Here is a 16,022-nt window from a genome sequence, read left to right on the forward strand (position 1 = left end):
TTGTGCACAGTGAATCAAAGTGCATTTTGCTGTCATACATACCTAATTTAAAAAAAAAAAACTAATAAATAGCTTTTGGCCTCGACCCTGCCCCGGAGATGTCACTGCTGCGACCCCACCGGCATGGCTCTAGAGCGGAGCAGCCGGCGGGCTCAGTCCCAAGCTGCAGAGATGGGGAGCCCAGCAGCCTCTGCTCTCATTTCTTGTTCTGCTTTTGACAGCTCAGTTCTGTTCCACTTTGCAAGAGAGAGAGGAAGTCGGATGTCCTTTTTAAACTCGCTCTTCAAAACTCATCTCCTGAATTACTGTCTTACAGAGTTAATATAAGAATGAAGGCAACTTTGCTGAAGATGAAGATTATATCCTATTAGAAGAGGTGTGTTTTTTTTTTCTTTCAAAAGTTTTGATTGTTTGAAGGCTTGTCTCCAGTTACTGCTTAAAGGGAATTTGATAACATGATTAATGTAGTAATAAGCAGGTAGGTGAGCTTGTATAAATCTTTTGTGTTTGAGCTGAAACAAAAACACTAAAGACATATTCATTTCTATAAAATATTTATTTACGGATATAACTATTTTTTTCAGACAAGTGGAGAATATTGTTATTGAATCATTCTGTCACTTGTTTTCAGTAGATGTAACTGTTTGACTAAGCCTATTAAAAAACATGCTTTACTTCTAGGACTAATTTATGTTATTAAGATTATTAAGAGCAGAAAAAAGGAAATACAATGTTGAAAATGTTTTAAAATCATGACCCAAAGAATGTCTTCATTTGCACTATCCTTCAAAATAACTGAAGGTTAATTATTGTATTTTTAAAAAATTATATTTGTGAGAGTATCGTCTTGAAATGGGTAGCAGCCACTGTCCATAAGCTACTCTTAACATTGGGGACAATTTAATAACAACTTTAAAATAGTATTCTTTAAAATTTTCTTACATATATTCTAAAGAATAAGAGATATTTTTATGATGAAATTAAAAGTAACTAAAGTATTCATGATTTTTCACCTGCATGAGTGTTGCTTTAAAAGTTCAACCCCTTAGCTGGGTCTGGTATGAGTATCATGCTTTATGAAACCTTTTTGATTAGGTTTTCATTTAATATAATGACCAAAAAAACAATTAAGCCCAATAACTGCAGTCCCAGCTGCTTGGGGGGCTGAGGCTGGAGGATCAAGAGTACAAGGCCAGGCTGGGCAACATAATGAGACCCTGTCTAAACAAACAAACAAACAAAAAACCCCAACATTTAACCCCTTGAGTATTTATGTGACCTGAATACACATTATTTCCACGTTTGGGTGAGTTTGCTTTTGTTGTGTTGGTGGAGAGCAGGATACTCTTAAGGATTTTAACCAGATGTGTATAATGAAGGTGTTTGTGCTGCATAACATTGCTTAGAAAATGTTAATATTACTTGATTTTATATGAGTATCATGCTTTATGAAACCTTTTTGATTAGGTTTTTATTTAATATAATGACCACTTAAAACAATTAAGCACAGTTAAGATATATTTAAATTATAAAGATTAGCTATTCTTTCAGATACGGTATACAGCACAAGAAATACCAATCTTGGGTAATTTTAGTACAGAAAGAAATACACCTTTATTTAAATTTCCCTTGTAGCAAATCTAATTGCTATATGGTATCATAGTATTTATTCTCTATAATACCTGCTGAAGTGCAGCTAGCTTCTAGTTGAATTTAGTTTTAGATATTGTATTCATTATTACAATATGCTACCACAAATAGTGGCAATAATTATGATATTTTGTTTAAATAAGTGTGAGAAAATACTGTTTCAGGAAAGATGATTTCCAAACTGTCTTTTCTGTACCTTTATGTGGAGAAATTAATTATATACCATGGCCAGGTGAAATTTAGAATAATTGGTAAATGAGATGTGGACATTTTTGTTTCTTGTTTTTATTTTCAGGGATGAAATAAAATATATTATTTGTACTAAAATAAATAAATAAATAAATAAATAAATAAATAAATAAATAAATAAATAATAGCATACACGTATCTCTATAGTATGATCACTTTAATTCCTTTGGGCATACATTGAGGAGTGGTACAGATAGATCATATGGTAGTTGGTTTTTAGTGTTTTTGAGGAAACCACACTGATTTCCATAGTAGCTGTACTAATTTACATTTCCACCAGTAGTGTACAAGGGTTCCTTTCCCCCTACATCCTCATCAGCGTTTATTGGCTTTTGTATTCTTTGTGATAATCATTCTGACTGAGGAGAGATGGAATCTTAATGTAGTGTTGATTTGCATTTTCCATATGTCTACAGCTATTGAACATTTTTTCATTTAATTATCGACCATTTGTACTACTTTTGTGAAGTGTCTGTTCAGTCCGTTTGCCTATTTTTTGATGGGGTTGTTTCATTTTGGTTTTGGTGTTACATTTTCTGAGTCCTTTATACATTCTGGATATAAATCCTCTGTTGGAGGAGTAACTGACAGACTTTTCCTCCCATTCTGTAGACTGTCTCTTTATTCTGTTAATTTTTTTCCTTTGCTCTATAGAGTTTTTTGATTCACTGCAATCTCATTTGTCAATTGTTGCTATTTTCTGAGCTATTTGAGACCTATTCCAAAAGTCATTGCTTATAACTATACCTTGAAGTATTTCCCATTTTCTTCTAGCAGTTTCAGACTTTCAGGTCTTATGCTTTGATCTTTGATCCACTTTGAATTAATTTTTGTACAGACTAAGAGAGAGAGGGATATAGTTTCAATCTTCTACATATGGATAACCAATTTCTCCAGCACCCTTTGTTTAAAAGGCTGTCTTTTATCCAACCTTTGTTTTTGACACCTTTATCAAGAATTAGATGGCTGTAACTATGTGGGCTTATTTTTGTCCTCTGTTCTAAGCCATTGAGCTATGTATCTGTTTTATTCCATTACCATCTAGCTTTGTTGTTGTTAATTCAGCTTTGAAGTTTATTTTGAGACTGGATTTTGTTTATTTTGAAACCAATTTCAAATATCTCCAGCATTACTCTTTTTGCTCAGGATTTCTATGGATACTCTGTAACTTTTGTGATTCCCTAGGAATTTTAGGGCTCTTTTTAAAATAGGTCTTTTAAAAGTGTCATTGGTATTTTGATGGAGGTTGCATTGAATCTGTAGGTCACTTTCAGTAATATGGCCATTTTGACAATATTCTGCTGATCCATGAATATGGGAGGTCTTTCCATCTTCGAGTGTCATCTTTAATTTCATTCTTCAGTGTTCTGTAATTCATTGTAGAGGTCTTTGCCTCTTTGGTTAGGTTTATTCCTAGGTATATTATTTCATTTTTGTTGCTATTATTAAAGGAATTATTTTCCCAATTTATTTCTCAGTGAGTTCTTTATTAGTATACTGAAAAGTTATTCATATGTTGATTTTGTATCCTACTACTTCGCTTTTCTGTGTATAGAATTCCTTTAAGTATCTTCTATAAAGCTGGTTTAATGGCCATGAATTTACTTAATTTACACCTACCTTGGAAGGTAGATAGTTATTCTTTAATCAAAAAGGACAGCCTGGGCTGGGGATGTAGTTCAATGGCAAAGTGCTTGCCTAGCATGTGTGAGGCACTGGGTTCGATCCTCAGCACCATATAAAAATCAACAAATAAAATAAAAGGCATTCTGTCCATCTACAACTATAAAATTTTTTTTTTAAAAAAAGGACAGCTTTCCTGCGTATGGTAATCCAGATTTGTATTTATTTTCTTTTAGGGCTTGAAATATTTCATGCCCAACTAGTAAGGGCCATCTGTGGGATAATCTCTGCCCCACCTTGTCCACCAAGTGACAAAGCAAAATTGCTATGGTAGTAGCTTGTCCTCAGAGACAGGGATACTGACACAGCAGGAGCTGCCCACTGCCCACTAACCTGCCGAGTTCACTAACAGATCCAAACTGTGTACTCTTGGTCTCAAGACCCTCAGTGCGCTCAAAGGTTGGCAGGTGTTCAAGCCATGGCAGATTTCTCGAAATGCCTCAGAGCATGGAGGACATAACTGAGGAGATGGGATTGGGGTGGGGAACCTCGGGCACTTAGCCTTCTGCCACTCCAGATCCAGCACTCTCCCCTGCTGTGAATCCATACACAGCTGGTCTCACTCCCTGTCACCAAGTACAAACCACCATTTTTAAATGAAAGTGCCCTCCATCAGGCATATTGTACTTCCTGTTACATAGAGATCCCAGTGGATCTGCATCACAGTCACTTTCTTGGGTTCAAACTGACCCTTGGAGTGGGTACCTACTAAGCCAGTGAGGAAAGTGTCTGTTGGGTCCCAGAGGCACACACAAAAATAATGCAGAGGATTCTGACCTCCCCCAGAGTAAACTCAACAACAGGGCCCTTTCCCAGGGTAGCACCCCATTCTGGCACTGTCTGAATCTGATGGGAAGTGCAGAGAACCTCTTCTGCACAGCTGTCTGTGCAGATCCCAGGTCTCCAACATGCTCAGACTGCAAATTTGTCTGGTTCTGGAATCTGCACGCACTGAGAATGCTGGGACTTTTATCCTCCAGCCTGCTGAAGGGGTGCTTCCCGTTCCCTGTTGAGTCACTGCCCCCTCAGTGCTGGGGTGTTCCATCACTTTTATTCTGAAAACCAATGCTTCTGGGTTTCACAAGGTTGCTGACATTTTTGAGTTGCACTCCAGCTCTTTGTTGTTGTTGTAGTACTAGGGATTGAATCCAGGGGAACTCTACCGCTGAGCTACCTCCATATCCTTTTTATTTTATTTTTTTAAATTTTGAGATAGGGTCTTGCTAAGTTAACCTGGCTATCCTCAAACCTGTGATCCTCTTGCCTTGGACGTCTGCATTTCTGGGATTACAGGCATGGCCACCACACCTTTCTTGTACTCCATCTCTTTCCTAGGGCCTTCCTATCTCATCATGCAGCAAGACACCTGTTCATCTTGCTCAGTCTCCTGGAGCAGCTGGGGAATGCCGAAACTCTCTAGTCTGCCATCTGCCAATCTCCCATTAACAAAATTTTTTGTGGGTATAGTTATTTATATTTTTTATTTGAACTTTTAGGGTTAAAAGTCATTTACACAGAACCATTACAGTGTTACATTATTGTATTTTTATATATATTTATTTTTACCAGTGATATTTTTGCTTCCATATGCCATTGCTACTAAGTATGGTTGTTTTTTAAATGTTTTTTGTAGTTGTAGATGGACAGCATGCCTTTATTTTATTTGTTTATTATTATGTGGTGCTGAGGATCAAACTCAGTGTCTCACACATGCTAGGCAAGTGCTCTACCTGAGCTACAGCCCCAGCCTGCTACTAAGTATGTGTTTTATTTAAATTTTAAGAATTCCCCTAAGATGAAGGATACAAGCTATATCCCTCATATAGTGACTAATATAAATAGTTTTCTCTGTTCAAAAAAAAAAAAAAGAATTCCCTTAAGCATTTTTTCCTAAAGCATATCTAGTGGTGATAAACTCTTTCTTAATATTTATATTTTTTAGTTGTAGTTGGACACAATACCTTTATTTTATTTATTTATTTTTATATGATGCTGAGGCTCAAACCCAGGGCCTTACACATGCTAGGCAGGTGCTCTACTGCTGAGCCACAAGCCCAGCCCAGTGATAAACTCATTTTTAAAAGAGTCTTTGAGAAAGATTTTCTCTTCTTTGTTTTTAAAGGATAGTTTTTACATGTATAGTGTTCTTGATTGACAGTTTTTTTCATTCACTTCTTTGAATACATTGTTCCATCCTCTCATGGCCTTCAATTTTTCTGCTGAAAAATCTGCTGATATCCTCAAGGGGGTCCTTCATATGGGATGAGTTACTTTTTTCATGCTGCTGTCGAAATTCTTTGACTTTTGACATTGTAATTAATGTGTTTACATTAAAACTTCATGTTCAACCTCTACAGAGTGCTTTGAGCTTCTTGAGTATGGATTCCTACCTGTTTCCCAGATTTGAGATTTTTTTTAAAGAGAGAGAGAGTAATCTTTATCTTTATATATATTATTTTGTAGATAGACACAACACAATGCCTTTATTTTTGTGTGTGTGGTGCTGAGAATCGAACCCAGGTCCTGCCCGTGCTAGGCCAGCGCTCCACCGCTGAGTCACAATCCCAGCCCCTTAAGATCTTTTAATTATTACTTTTTTATTTTTATGTTCCTACTTTTCATCTCCTTCTAGTATTTACATAATGGTTTTATTAGGTTGCTTGCTGGTATCCCATAAATTCTGTAAACTTTCTTCTTTTTATTCCTATTTTCTCCCATAATTGGAAAATTTCAAGTGATCCATCTTTGTGCTCACTGATCCTTCTGCTAGATCAAACCTGCTGTTGAAGCTTTCTACTTCATCTTTCTATTTCAGTCATTGTAATCTTCAGCCCCAGGATTTCTATTGGATTCTTTTTTTTTTTTATTCCTATCTCTTTGTTAAATTTCTCATTTCATTTACATATTATTTTCCTGACATTAAGTTATCCATCTGTTTTCTCGTATGACTCTCTGAGGTTCTTTAAAATTATTTAGAATTCCTTCTCAGATAATTCAGAAATTTCCTGTTTGGGGTGTGTGGGGGGATCCATTACTAGAAATTTATTTTCCTTTAGTGATGTCATATTTTCTTAATTTTTTTTCTTTTTTTGTTCCTTGTAGCCTTGCACTGGTGTCTGTGCATTTGAAAAAGCAGTCATGCTATTCAGACTTTCTGGTCTGGCTTCAGTAGGTAAAGACTTTCACTGACAAGTCAACTCAAAGGTGCTGGCTGAGTGTATGGAGAGTCCTGATGGCGCTGTGTCCAGGGGTGTAAGGGGTGCCTGGGTAGGGGACACAGTGGCTCTAGCTCCAGGTAGTCATGGTAGCATGGGTTCTGTGACTCCAGAAGCCAGAGTCCAAGTCAGTGAAGGTCATGGGGGTGGGTCCTTGGCAGAGCAGGCTTTGAAATTTTGTGGTATCAGTGAGGACTGCTGGGGTCTTCCTCCTCTCCTCCCCCCGCCCCCCACGAAAGGAACTTGTGGTTAAGGGATTCAGCCCTGCGCTATGTCAGTCTTGGGACTGGGGTGACATAGTGAAAATAAAATTGCCCTTCTTATCCTTTCCTATGTGATTACTCTTGTGTTTTGCACTATATTAGGTCACCACAGCTTTTATCTGGACTGGAGAGTTCTGGAGTTATTTTAGTCCATGGATAGTGGTTAAACCTTGGTTTTTGTAGGGATAAAATGATTGGGTCCTCCAAGCCTGCCATCTTGCTGATATGACACCCAGTTAGTCCATTCTGAGATTTTTTCAGTCTCTTGACCACTCTTCAAGTTTACAAAATTTAGGAAAATGCAGACAGAGCAGTAAATTTCCTCTCCTTTCTCCAGGGAGCTGTTATCAATGTGTTTGGGACTCCTCATTCCCCTGGGTTCAAGTTCATCTCAGCTTTTGCTATAGATAGTCTTATTATCACTGCAGGGAGGTGGCTTCCTGTCTCCTTGGCCCAGAAGTTTCAGACTCTCCCAGGATGCCTCAGCTTTCCCGAGTCCTCTGTCTCTCTTGTCCCTGAAGCTCCAGCCTTCTGAGACCATCACACAGCCCTTCAGCAGCTACAGTGCTGGGAAGGGATTACTAATGAGGCCCTTGGGCTTCCGATCAAGCCGGACCCTTAAGTGGGCCCTGGGAAACCTATTAAGGAACTTTTTTCTTTCATTCTTTCTTTTTTTACTGAGAGGAAGTATTCCATCCTTCCTGGGAATAGAAGTTGGAAGATTAAGGGAGACAAGGGATAAAGATGCGGTAGAGTCTGTTCCCATTTTCTACAAAAGCCTTCTACGATCGACTCTTCTACTTTTGACCTTTTTGTTTAGAGAGGAGTTGATGTTTGATTTGAACCTTGAAGAATGAGACCCTTTCCAGGTGGGAAAAGGACATTCTTAGGTTGAAGAAGTATGGATGGGTTCAGGGAGAAATGGGAGATCATGGTAGATGGTTGTGTTAGCTTGGAAGTGGAGACTGAAGCAGAATACAATGGAAGGTGAGACCAGAAAACTATGCGGGGGGGGGGGGGGTCCTACTTTGGTGGTAGGAACTTGGATTTCTAATCCGAATCCAAGTCATCGTCACAAGCCAGACTCGAACTCTTCCTCCCTTTGGAGTCGCTGCAAATATTTGCAAATACAAATACGCTGCAAAGTTCAAGATGGGTCTGAATCTCTTCCTCTCAGTCTTTCCCTCTCAGTCTCTCTCTTCCTCTCCCTTTCACCCCTGCTTTACTAGCCCAGAGCCAGCTGAGCCACTTGATCTTGATCAAAGGATGCCTGTCTTCCCTCTCCCTTTTCCTGTCCCCACCTGTCAGTGGGGGCACCTCTGCTTCACACAGCCTCTGGTGGTGCCTCTTCCTGATTGTGCACCTCTTTGTCTCTTCTGAGTACTTCTTTCTCTTTCTTTCATTCTCTTTTCAATAAGGCAGAGGGTAGAGCAGACGTCCCCTGACAGGAGAGCACAGACTTTGAAATCAGTCAGACCTGGGGACAAATCCCAGGTCAGGGAGAAGCTATATGAACCCCCCTTTAAGAAGTCCACCTAAGGAGGTGGGGTTGTAGCTCCATGGTACAGCACTCGCTTAGCAAGTTTGAGGCACAGGGTTTTGATCCTCAGCACCACATAAAAATAAATAAATGCATTATGTCCAACTACAACTAAAAAAATTTTTTTAAAGTCAATCTAACTCTCAGCTTCCTCATCTATAAATGCCTGGTACACAGTTGTCTTGCAACTTTATAGAATATATAACTATGTATTTAATAATGTGCATGTGGAATGCTCAGACCATCCCTTGTGCCTGGTAAGGGCTCATCAAATACCAGTAACAGTAATGGCAGCTGTAGTTGTTTTCTTCCTAATATCTCAACTCCCGTCAGTGTTTAAAGGGAACATGGGGACACTGTCAATGAAGGGTGAGTTGAGAGGCACCGTCAGGGTCCAGGAAAGCCTGGGGGACAAGGGATAAAGCAGTAGTTGAGTCAGTCTCTTCCCATTTTCTACAAAAGCCTTCTACGGTTGACTCTCCTGCTTTATCCTTTTTGAGGGGCTGATGTTTGATTGGATCCTTGAAGAGTGAGTCCACTTCCAGGTGGGAAAAGAACATCCGGTGCAAGATCAGGGAGAATTGGGTGACCATGGTATATTCAGATTGTTGCATGTTCAGACTGAGGCAGAAAACTGTGGAGAGGGCCTGGGGTGGTGCCTCAGTGGTAGAGCACTTTGCTTAGCATGTGTGAGGCACTGGGTTTGATCCTCAGCCCCACGTCAAAAAAAATAATAATAATAAAAGCATTGTATCCATCTACAACTTTAAAAAAAAACAAAGAAGAAGAAAGAACAAAACAGTGTAGGGTGAGAACAGAGAGCTAAGGAGGAAGAGCTGCAGGGAGCAGGCAGGGACCAGAGACCAGGGACCAGGCTGGACACTTAAAGAAACCTAAGTCTTGGCCTCAAAGCAGCCGGAAAAAGTGAGCTGGGGTATTGCAAGTGTCTGCCACCCCGAGCCATCCAGGTCCTTCCGTCTCCCACTAGTTACCTCCCAATAAGTCTTCCATCCAGAGACTGGGGGCTAAGGCAGAATGTAACAGGTACATGAAGAGCAGAAAGCAAAGAGGAGGGACTAGACCCACCTTGATATTTTAGGTTTGTTTTTTTTTTTAATCAGTGCTTTCTACATGTCATTTAAGGCCATCGTGGAGACAAGCCTGTGGAGCTGAGGATGCTGCTGAGGTTTGAGAAAAACTCAAAATTCTCTCTCAGCTCTGGCAGCTGGTGAGTGAAAGATCTGAGAGTAAAACCCAGATGTTTGTGGACCCAGACTCCTGTCTGTCCACTGTGCTGTGCCGACTCCAAGAAAAACAAAAGATGGGACCCTGTCCTCAGCAGAGGGCAAACCAGAACTTGGGGGCCAGGGAGCCACGGAGCCAGGGTCCCTCATGAAGGGGACACGGATGAGGAATAGGAAAACAGAGAGAAACATGTGACTCGGGCCACGACACACACCGTGATAGAGGCCAGACAGGACTAGGGTCCTGGGTCCTGTCCCCAGACTTACCTGTTACCTGAGGCTCCCTCAGAACGAGGTGAAGCAGACCACATCCCAGGGCACTTTGTACAAGGAAACACAGATGTGCAAACAGACACACAAACACACTGGGAGAGCTAGAAAGAGCCTTTTTGGTATGTGAATTGGTCTAAGGCCCTTCTAAGATCTGTCAAGAATATTGACCAGGTTATGCCTGACTTAACATATCCCTTACTAAGTTAAACCCATGTCTTCGAACTTCTTTATGAGCTCTTGAAACACCGAAACGTCTTTTTAAGTTAAATTTATTTTTAACTGGTACATAAAAACCTAAAAGTTGTATTTGTGGGGTGCCATATGATGTTTTGATAGGTGTATACATTGTATTATGTTTACCTGAGGATAAATGTATCTCTCTCCCCACATATTCCTCATTTCTTTATTTCAAAATCCCTTCTTCTGGCTTATTGAAACATGTACATCTTGACTGTACATAATTTGTACATTATTGCTGTCTACATTCACCCTACTGTGCAATGCATGTGGAAGTTCTTCCTCTTATCTAACTGTAAGTGCCCGTGGATCAACCTTTCCACTCCCTGTGTCCCCTTACTCTCCCCAGCCTTTAACCACCATTCACTCAGCTTCCATGTGATCAACTCTTTTAGATTTAACCTTAGGAGTGAGATCATGCAGTATTTGATTCTGTGCCTGGCTTACTTCACTTAACATAGCGATCTCTAGTTCTATCCATGTTGTCATAAATGACAGGATTTCATTCTTTTTTAACAGCTGAATAATATTCTGTTGTGTATATATACCATGTTTTATTTACATATATATATAGTTTTAGTTGTAGATGGACACAGTATCTTTATTTATTTTTATGTGGTGCTGAGGATTGAACCCAGTGCCCCATGTGCAAGGCAATGTCTCTAGTACTGAGCTACAGCCCAGTCATGATGTTTTCCTTATCCATTCATTAGCTGATGGACACTACAGTTGTTTCTATTGCTCTGCTCTGGTGAATAGTGCTGTGATGGACATGGCAGTTCAGTGATATTGATCAAATTATATCATGTATTGGGCTGGGGATGTAGCTCAGTTGATAGAGTGCTTGCCTTGCATGCACAAGGCCCTGGATTCAATTTCCAGCACCACAAAACAAAAAAGAAAAAAAATCATATCATGTGCATTTATGAATATGTATCAACAAATCCTACCATTGTGTATAATTATAATGTACCAATAAATATGGAAAAAAAATCGGTCTTGGTGGTACATGCCTGTCATTGCCTCCACTTGGGAGACTGAGGCAGGAGGATTAATCATAAGTTCAAAGCCAGCCTTAGCAACTTAGCAAGGCCCTAAACAACTTAGCAAAACCCTGTGTCAAAATTTTTTTAAAAAAGCTAGGTATGTGGCTCAGTGGGAAAGGGCCCCTGGGTTCAATCCTCACTACAAAAACACATGAGAGTACAGATGTCTCTTCGACATATTGATTTCACTTCTGTCAGATATATACCAAGAGTGAAATTGTTAGATCATATGGTGGTTCTATTTTAAATGTTTTGAGGGTTCTAAAATCTCTTTTTTTAAAAAAAAAAATGGTTTACTTTGGGAATAAGAGCATAATCAAAAGCTCAGCTTTTGATAGTACCACAAAATAGGAGAACTGGAAGAAATGTAATCCTCTACTCGGACTCTCATTTTACAGGTGAGGAAATGGGCTGGATCTCATGGTCCTCGGTGCTGTTGATCTAAACTCTACAAAAAATGCCCCCAGTGCACTACCAGCCTCCCGGGCAGAGAGAAACTGCTGGTGAAAGATCAACGAACTGCTCTGGTGATGACGCAATAGCAGACCGGCTGACCTGGCAGTCTCATGGGCGTTGATGGACATCCACCAAGGTGGGCAGGTACGTGACTTGAAGGAAACAAGGGGTTGACCTGGCCAGGCAAGGCTTCTTGGGGTTGGTGGGCTTGGGTTAGCTTTCAAAGGAGGACTGCTTTAAAGGATTGGGGAATAGGAAGAAAAAGGAGAGGAGGAGAATATGTCTCTTACTTGACACTTGAACTTGGATGGCTGGGTGGAGAGATGGACATGATTCTTGTAGCTTGTGGAGGTACTGACCATGAAGATGATTGATTGCACACCCTCCATCTGAGGTTGATGGTAATATTGACAGTCAATGCATTTTAGCTGAGGATCCAGAAGAATTTGGAGCAACTGGTAGAGGTAAAGGGCGAGGCTAGTGGCTCTCTGAGATTCCAGAGCCAAAAACTCAAGTCAGGGACAGTAACTAGGAGAACTGAGAGGAGGCACAAATTGTGGAGAAATGAGAATGGAGTAATTTTTTTTTCTTGGAGTAATTCAGCAAATAAATCAAATCTTGATTCTAGGAAACTGAGTTTAGAGGAGTTTCCATAACAACTGTGGAATCAGAGGTTGACACCACGCCCACCTGGAGGACAGGAATCTTCACCCAGGACATGACATCTGAGTGCAGCTGTGGAGAATGAATAGAAGTTTCCCAGGTAGATAATGTGGGGACTTTGGGGTGTTCCCAGAAGTGATAACAGCCCATACAAAGATACAGTGCATACAGGAAGTGAGTCTCCCACTCCAGCTAAAGTCATGGTGCTGAATGACGTAAGATGAAGCTTGAAGGGACATTGTGAAGGACCAAAGATGCTGTGCTAAGGAGCATGGATTAATCATGATAGTAAAGTGGGGATAGTTAAAGAAATGATATCTGGCCAGGGGCAGGGGTGCATGCCTGTCATCCCAGCAGCTAGGGAGGCTGAGAAAGGAGGATCACAAGTTCAAAGCCAGCCTCAGCAAAAGCGAGGCAGTAAGCTATTTAGTGAGACCCTGTCTTTAAATAAAAGACAAAATAGGGCTGGGGATGTGGCTTAATGATCAAGTGCCCCTGAGTTCAATCCCCAGTACCAAAAATAAAGAAACAAAAAAACTAATATCTGTTCCTGAGAAAAGGTCACTATAGTTGGTGGTATGGGAAAGGAGGCTGATTGAAGGTGGGTGGACCCATTAGATTGGATGGGATCGATCAGGAGAGAGAAGGTCAGTTGGGGTGTGAGGAATGTGTGGCAGGACATGGCATCTGGATCGATCAGGAGAGAGAAGGTCAGTTGGGGTGTGAGGAATGTGTGGCAGGACATGGCATCTGGTTGTACTGGAGGGTGAGAGAATGAATCCAGTATGGCTTCCTGATTTCTGATCTTGGTGCTGGGCCAGCTCTATCTTCAGAAGGAAGGGAGGTTTGGGTTGGAGATTGAATTGAGTTTGGGACGGATGCAATTGGAAACGTTGGTGGAAATGCTTGGGAGACTGTTGACTATAAGGATCTGCAGCTAGGAGGAGGGACTGAGTCTTGAGACAGATTTAGGAATCACATGGCTGAAGCCATGGGACCAGATGCCATTATTCATGAAGATTCCTGTTCATCTTAAGGTGGCCAGTTCACCAAGGAGAGTGTAGACCATCTTCCTTTGCAGTTTTTTCCACCTGTAGTTAGAAATAATAGGCCCAGGATTCCCACGGACTTGTCCTGAATCCTGCTAAAGAGATGAAATGGCATAAATAGAACCAACCAACTCAGAGCAGATGAGGAGGAGGATCACGTGGTCCATCTAGTGCAGCTCCATCTAGGTCCATCTAGTGGGCGACACCCCACTAGGAGCTGCAGGTGTACAGAGACTGAGATGGGTCTTTGTGACAGACTTTCTAGCTCTGCTCAAGCCCCTTAACCCTCATGGATTTTATCTACAGGACCACCTGCTCAGTCACCCCCTGCATACCCACTCAAGATGGAGGCTGTCTAAGAGAAGCCTGAACTCCTCAACCATTTCCCCACCCTGGGTACCATCCCCTCATCCTCAATGCTATAGGCTTGAAAGAGGATGCCTGAGTCCTTAGGTAGGCTTTTGAAGGCTGGGGAGAGCTAGGAGGGTAGGAAGATAGGTCTGAAGAAGGTCCCAGGAAGCCAGGAGGCACAGTGGGCCCAGGAGGACAGCAGGAAGGGTGGACATCTGAATTCCTGGAGGACTTAAGAGGAACGGGAAGGAGCTCAAGTTCTGGGGAGGATGGAGAGGGGTACGGAGAGCAAGAGACAGATCTCAGAGGGCCGGCATGGGGTTCTGGGGCCCAGGAGAGGCAAGTGTCACCTATTTCCTGGGAGGCAGGCATCACTGTGACACTGTGACTCTGGCCTGCATGCCTGTCCTCCCCTAGGCCCCAACACAAGCCACTGGCCTGAGTCCAGCTGGACTGCCCCGCAGGAGTTTGTAATCCTGGGCTTCTCCGGGTGGCCCCAGGGCCTTCGGGTGCTGCTCTTTGCTCTCCTGCTGCCGCTCTACCTGGCCACCCTGGCAGGGAACCTGCTCATCCTGGTCCTGGCCCTGGTGGAGCCCGCCCTGCACACACCCATGTACTTCTTTCTGGGTGCGCTGTCCGCCGTGGAAGTGGCCTACACACTGGTGCTGACCCCGCGCATGCTGGCTGGCTTCCTCCTGCCACCCGGGGGCCAGGCTGTGGCCCCCTCCACCTGTGCTGCCCAGATGGGCCTTTTTGTGGCCCTGGGAGGTTCTGAGTGCCTGCTGCTGGCAGCCATGGCCCTGGACCGCTACTTGGCCATCTGCCGCCCTCTCTACTACCCTCAGCTCATGACCACAGGGCTCTGCTGGGGTCTCCTGGCCTCCTGCTGTGTCGGTGGCTCAGTCCTCGCCCTAGGCCTTACCACAGCCATATTCCAGCTGCCCTTCTGCCATGGCGGCCTGGTCAACCATGTCTTCTGTGACCTCCCCGCGGTGCTGGTGCTGGCCTGTGGGAACCGGGACCTGCAAGAGCACGTGCTGCTGGTGGCCTGCCTGCTGCTGCTCGTGCTGCCCCTGGTCCTGATCCTGCTGTCCTATACCAGAGTGCTGGTGGTCATCCTGGGGGTTGGGGGAGCCGCAGGCCGCCGCAAGGCCTTCAACACCGTAGCGTCCCACCTCACGGTGGCTGTGCTCCACTATGGCTGTGCCACGGCCATGTATGCCCGACCCCTGAGCAGCCGGTCCCTGGAGGAGGACAAGCTGGTCTCGCTCATCTACATCAACCTCACCCCACTGTTGTATCCGGCCATCTACACGCTGCGCAACCGGGACATGCAAGGTGCCCTGCAGCGGGTGGTCAGTCAGAGGACCCCAGGGATGACCCACCAAGCTGAGTTCACCTAAAGCTGAAGGCCAGGTGGTGTCAGTCCTGAAATGTGTCCCCCCTGATGGAAATCTCGCCCTTCCAGAGCCATCTATGGCTCCCCAATGCCTACTGGACATGAACCTGAGTCTAGCACCTAAAGACCTCTAAAAACCGGACTCCACCCTAGTTGACAGTTTGAGAGCTGGTGAATTCCTCGTTGTGGAGAGATCTCCTGACAGTGCAAGATGCGCAGCAGCACCCTGGTCTCTACCCATTAAATGCCAGGAGCTTCCTCCTCCTCTTCAGATGTGATAATCAAAAATGTCATTAGAGCTGGGTGCAGCGGCTGTAATCCCAACAGCTCGGGAGACTGAGGCAGGAGGATTGAGAGTTCAAAGACAGGCTCAGCAAAAGCAAAGCACTAAGCAACTCAGTGAGACTCTGTCTCTAAATAAAATACAAAGTAGGGCTGGGGATGAGGCTCAGTGGTCTAGTGCCCCTGAGTTCAATCCCTGGTATGCCCCCTCCCCCAAAAAAGTCATTGGACACTATCAAAGGTCCCTGAGGGGCAAAGTCACTCCTGGTTGAAAACAACTGCTGGAAACTCTGGCTACACAGTATCTTTGGAAGAGAAACAGGTACTGATATATATATGAAGTTTACAGACACATTCTTGATAATAGAAAAAAAAAACTAGAGGGCTGGGGTTGTGGCTCACTGGTAGAGCGCTCGTCTAGC

At 43.0% G+C, this 16,022-nt stretch overlaps 1 protein-coding gene across 1 annotated transcript; it reads left to right on the forward strand.

Moving 5' to 3' along the window:
* Nucleotides 1-11,976: 11,976 nt before the first annotated feature.
* On the forward strand, nt 11,977-15,322 carry LOC101963962 (olfactory receptor 10AC1). The gene is made up of 2 exons (XM_078024707.1): nt 11,977-11,992; nt 14,337-15,322. The coding sequence occupies exons 1-2, from the start codon at nt 11,977-11,979 to the stop codon at nt 15,320-15,322; spliced, it is 1,002 nt and encodes a 333-aa protein (XP_077880833.1).
* Nucleotides 15,323-16,022: the final 700 nt, after the last annotated feature.

Source organism: Ictidomys tridecemlineatus, chromosome 10, assembly GCF_052094955.1.
Source record: "Ictidomys tridecemlineatus isolate mIctTri1 chromosome 10, mIctTri1.hap1, whole genome shotgun sequence".
Taxonomy (NCBI): domain Eukaryota; kingdom Metazoa; phylum Chordata; class Mammalia; order Rodentia; family Sciuridae; genus Ictidomys; species Ictidomys tridecemlineatus.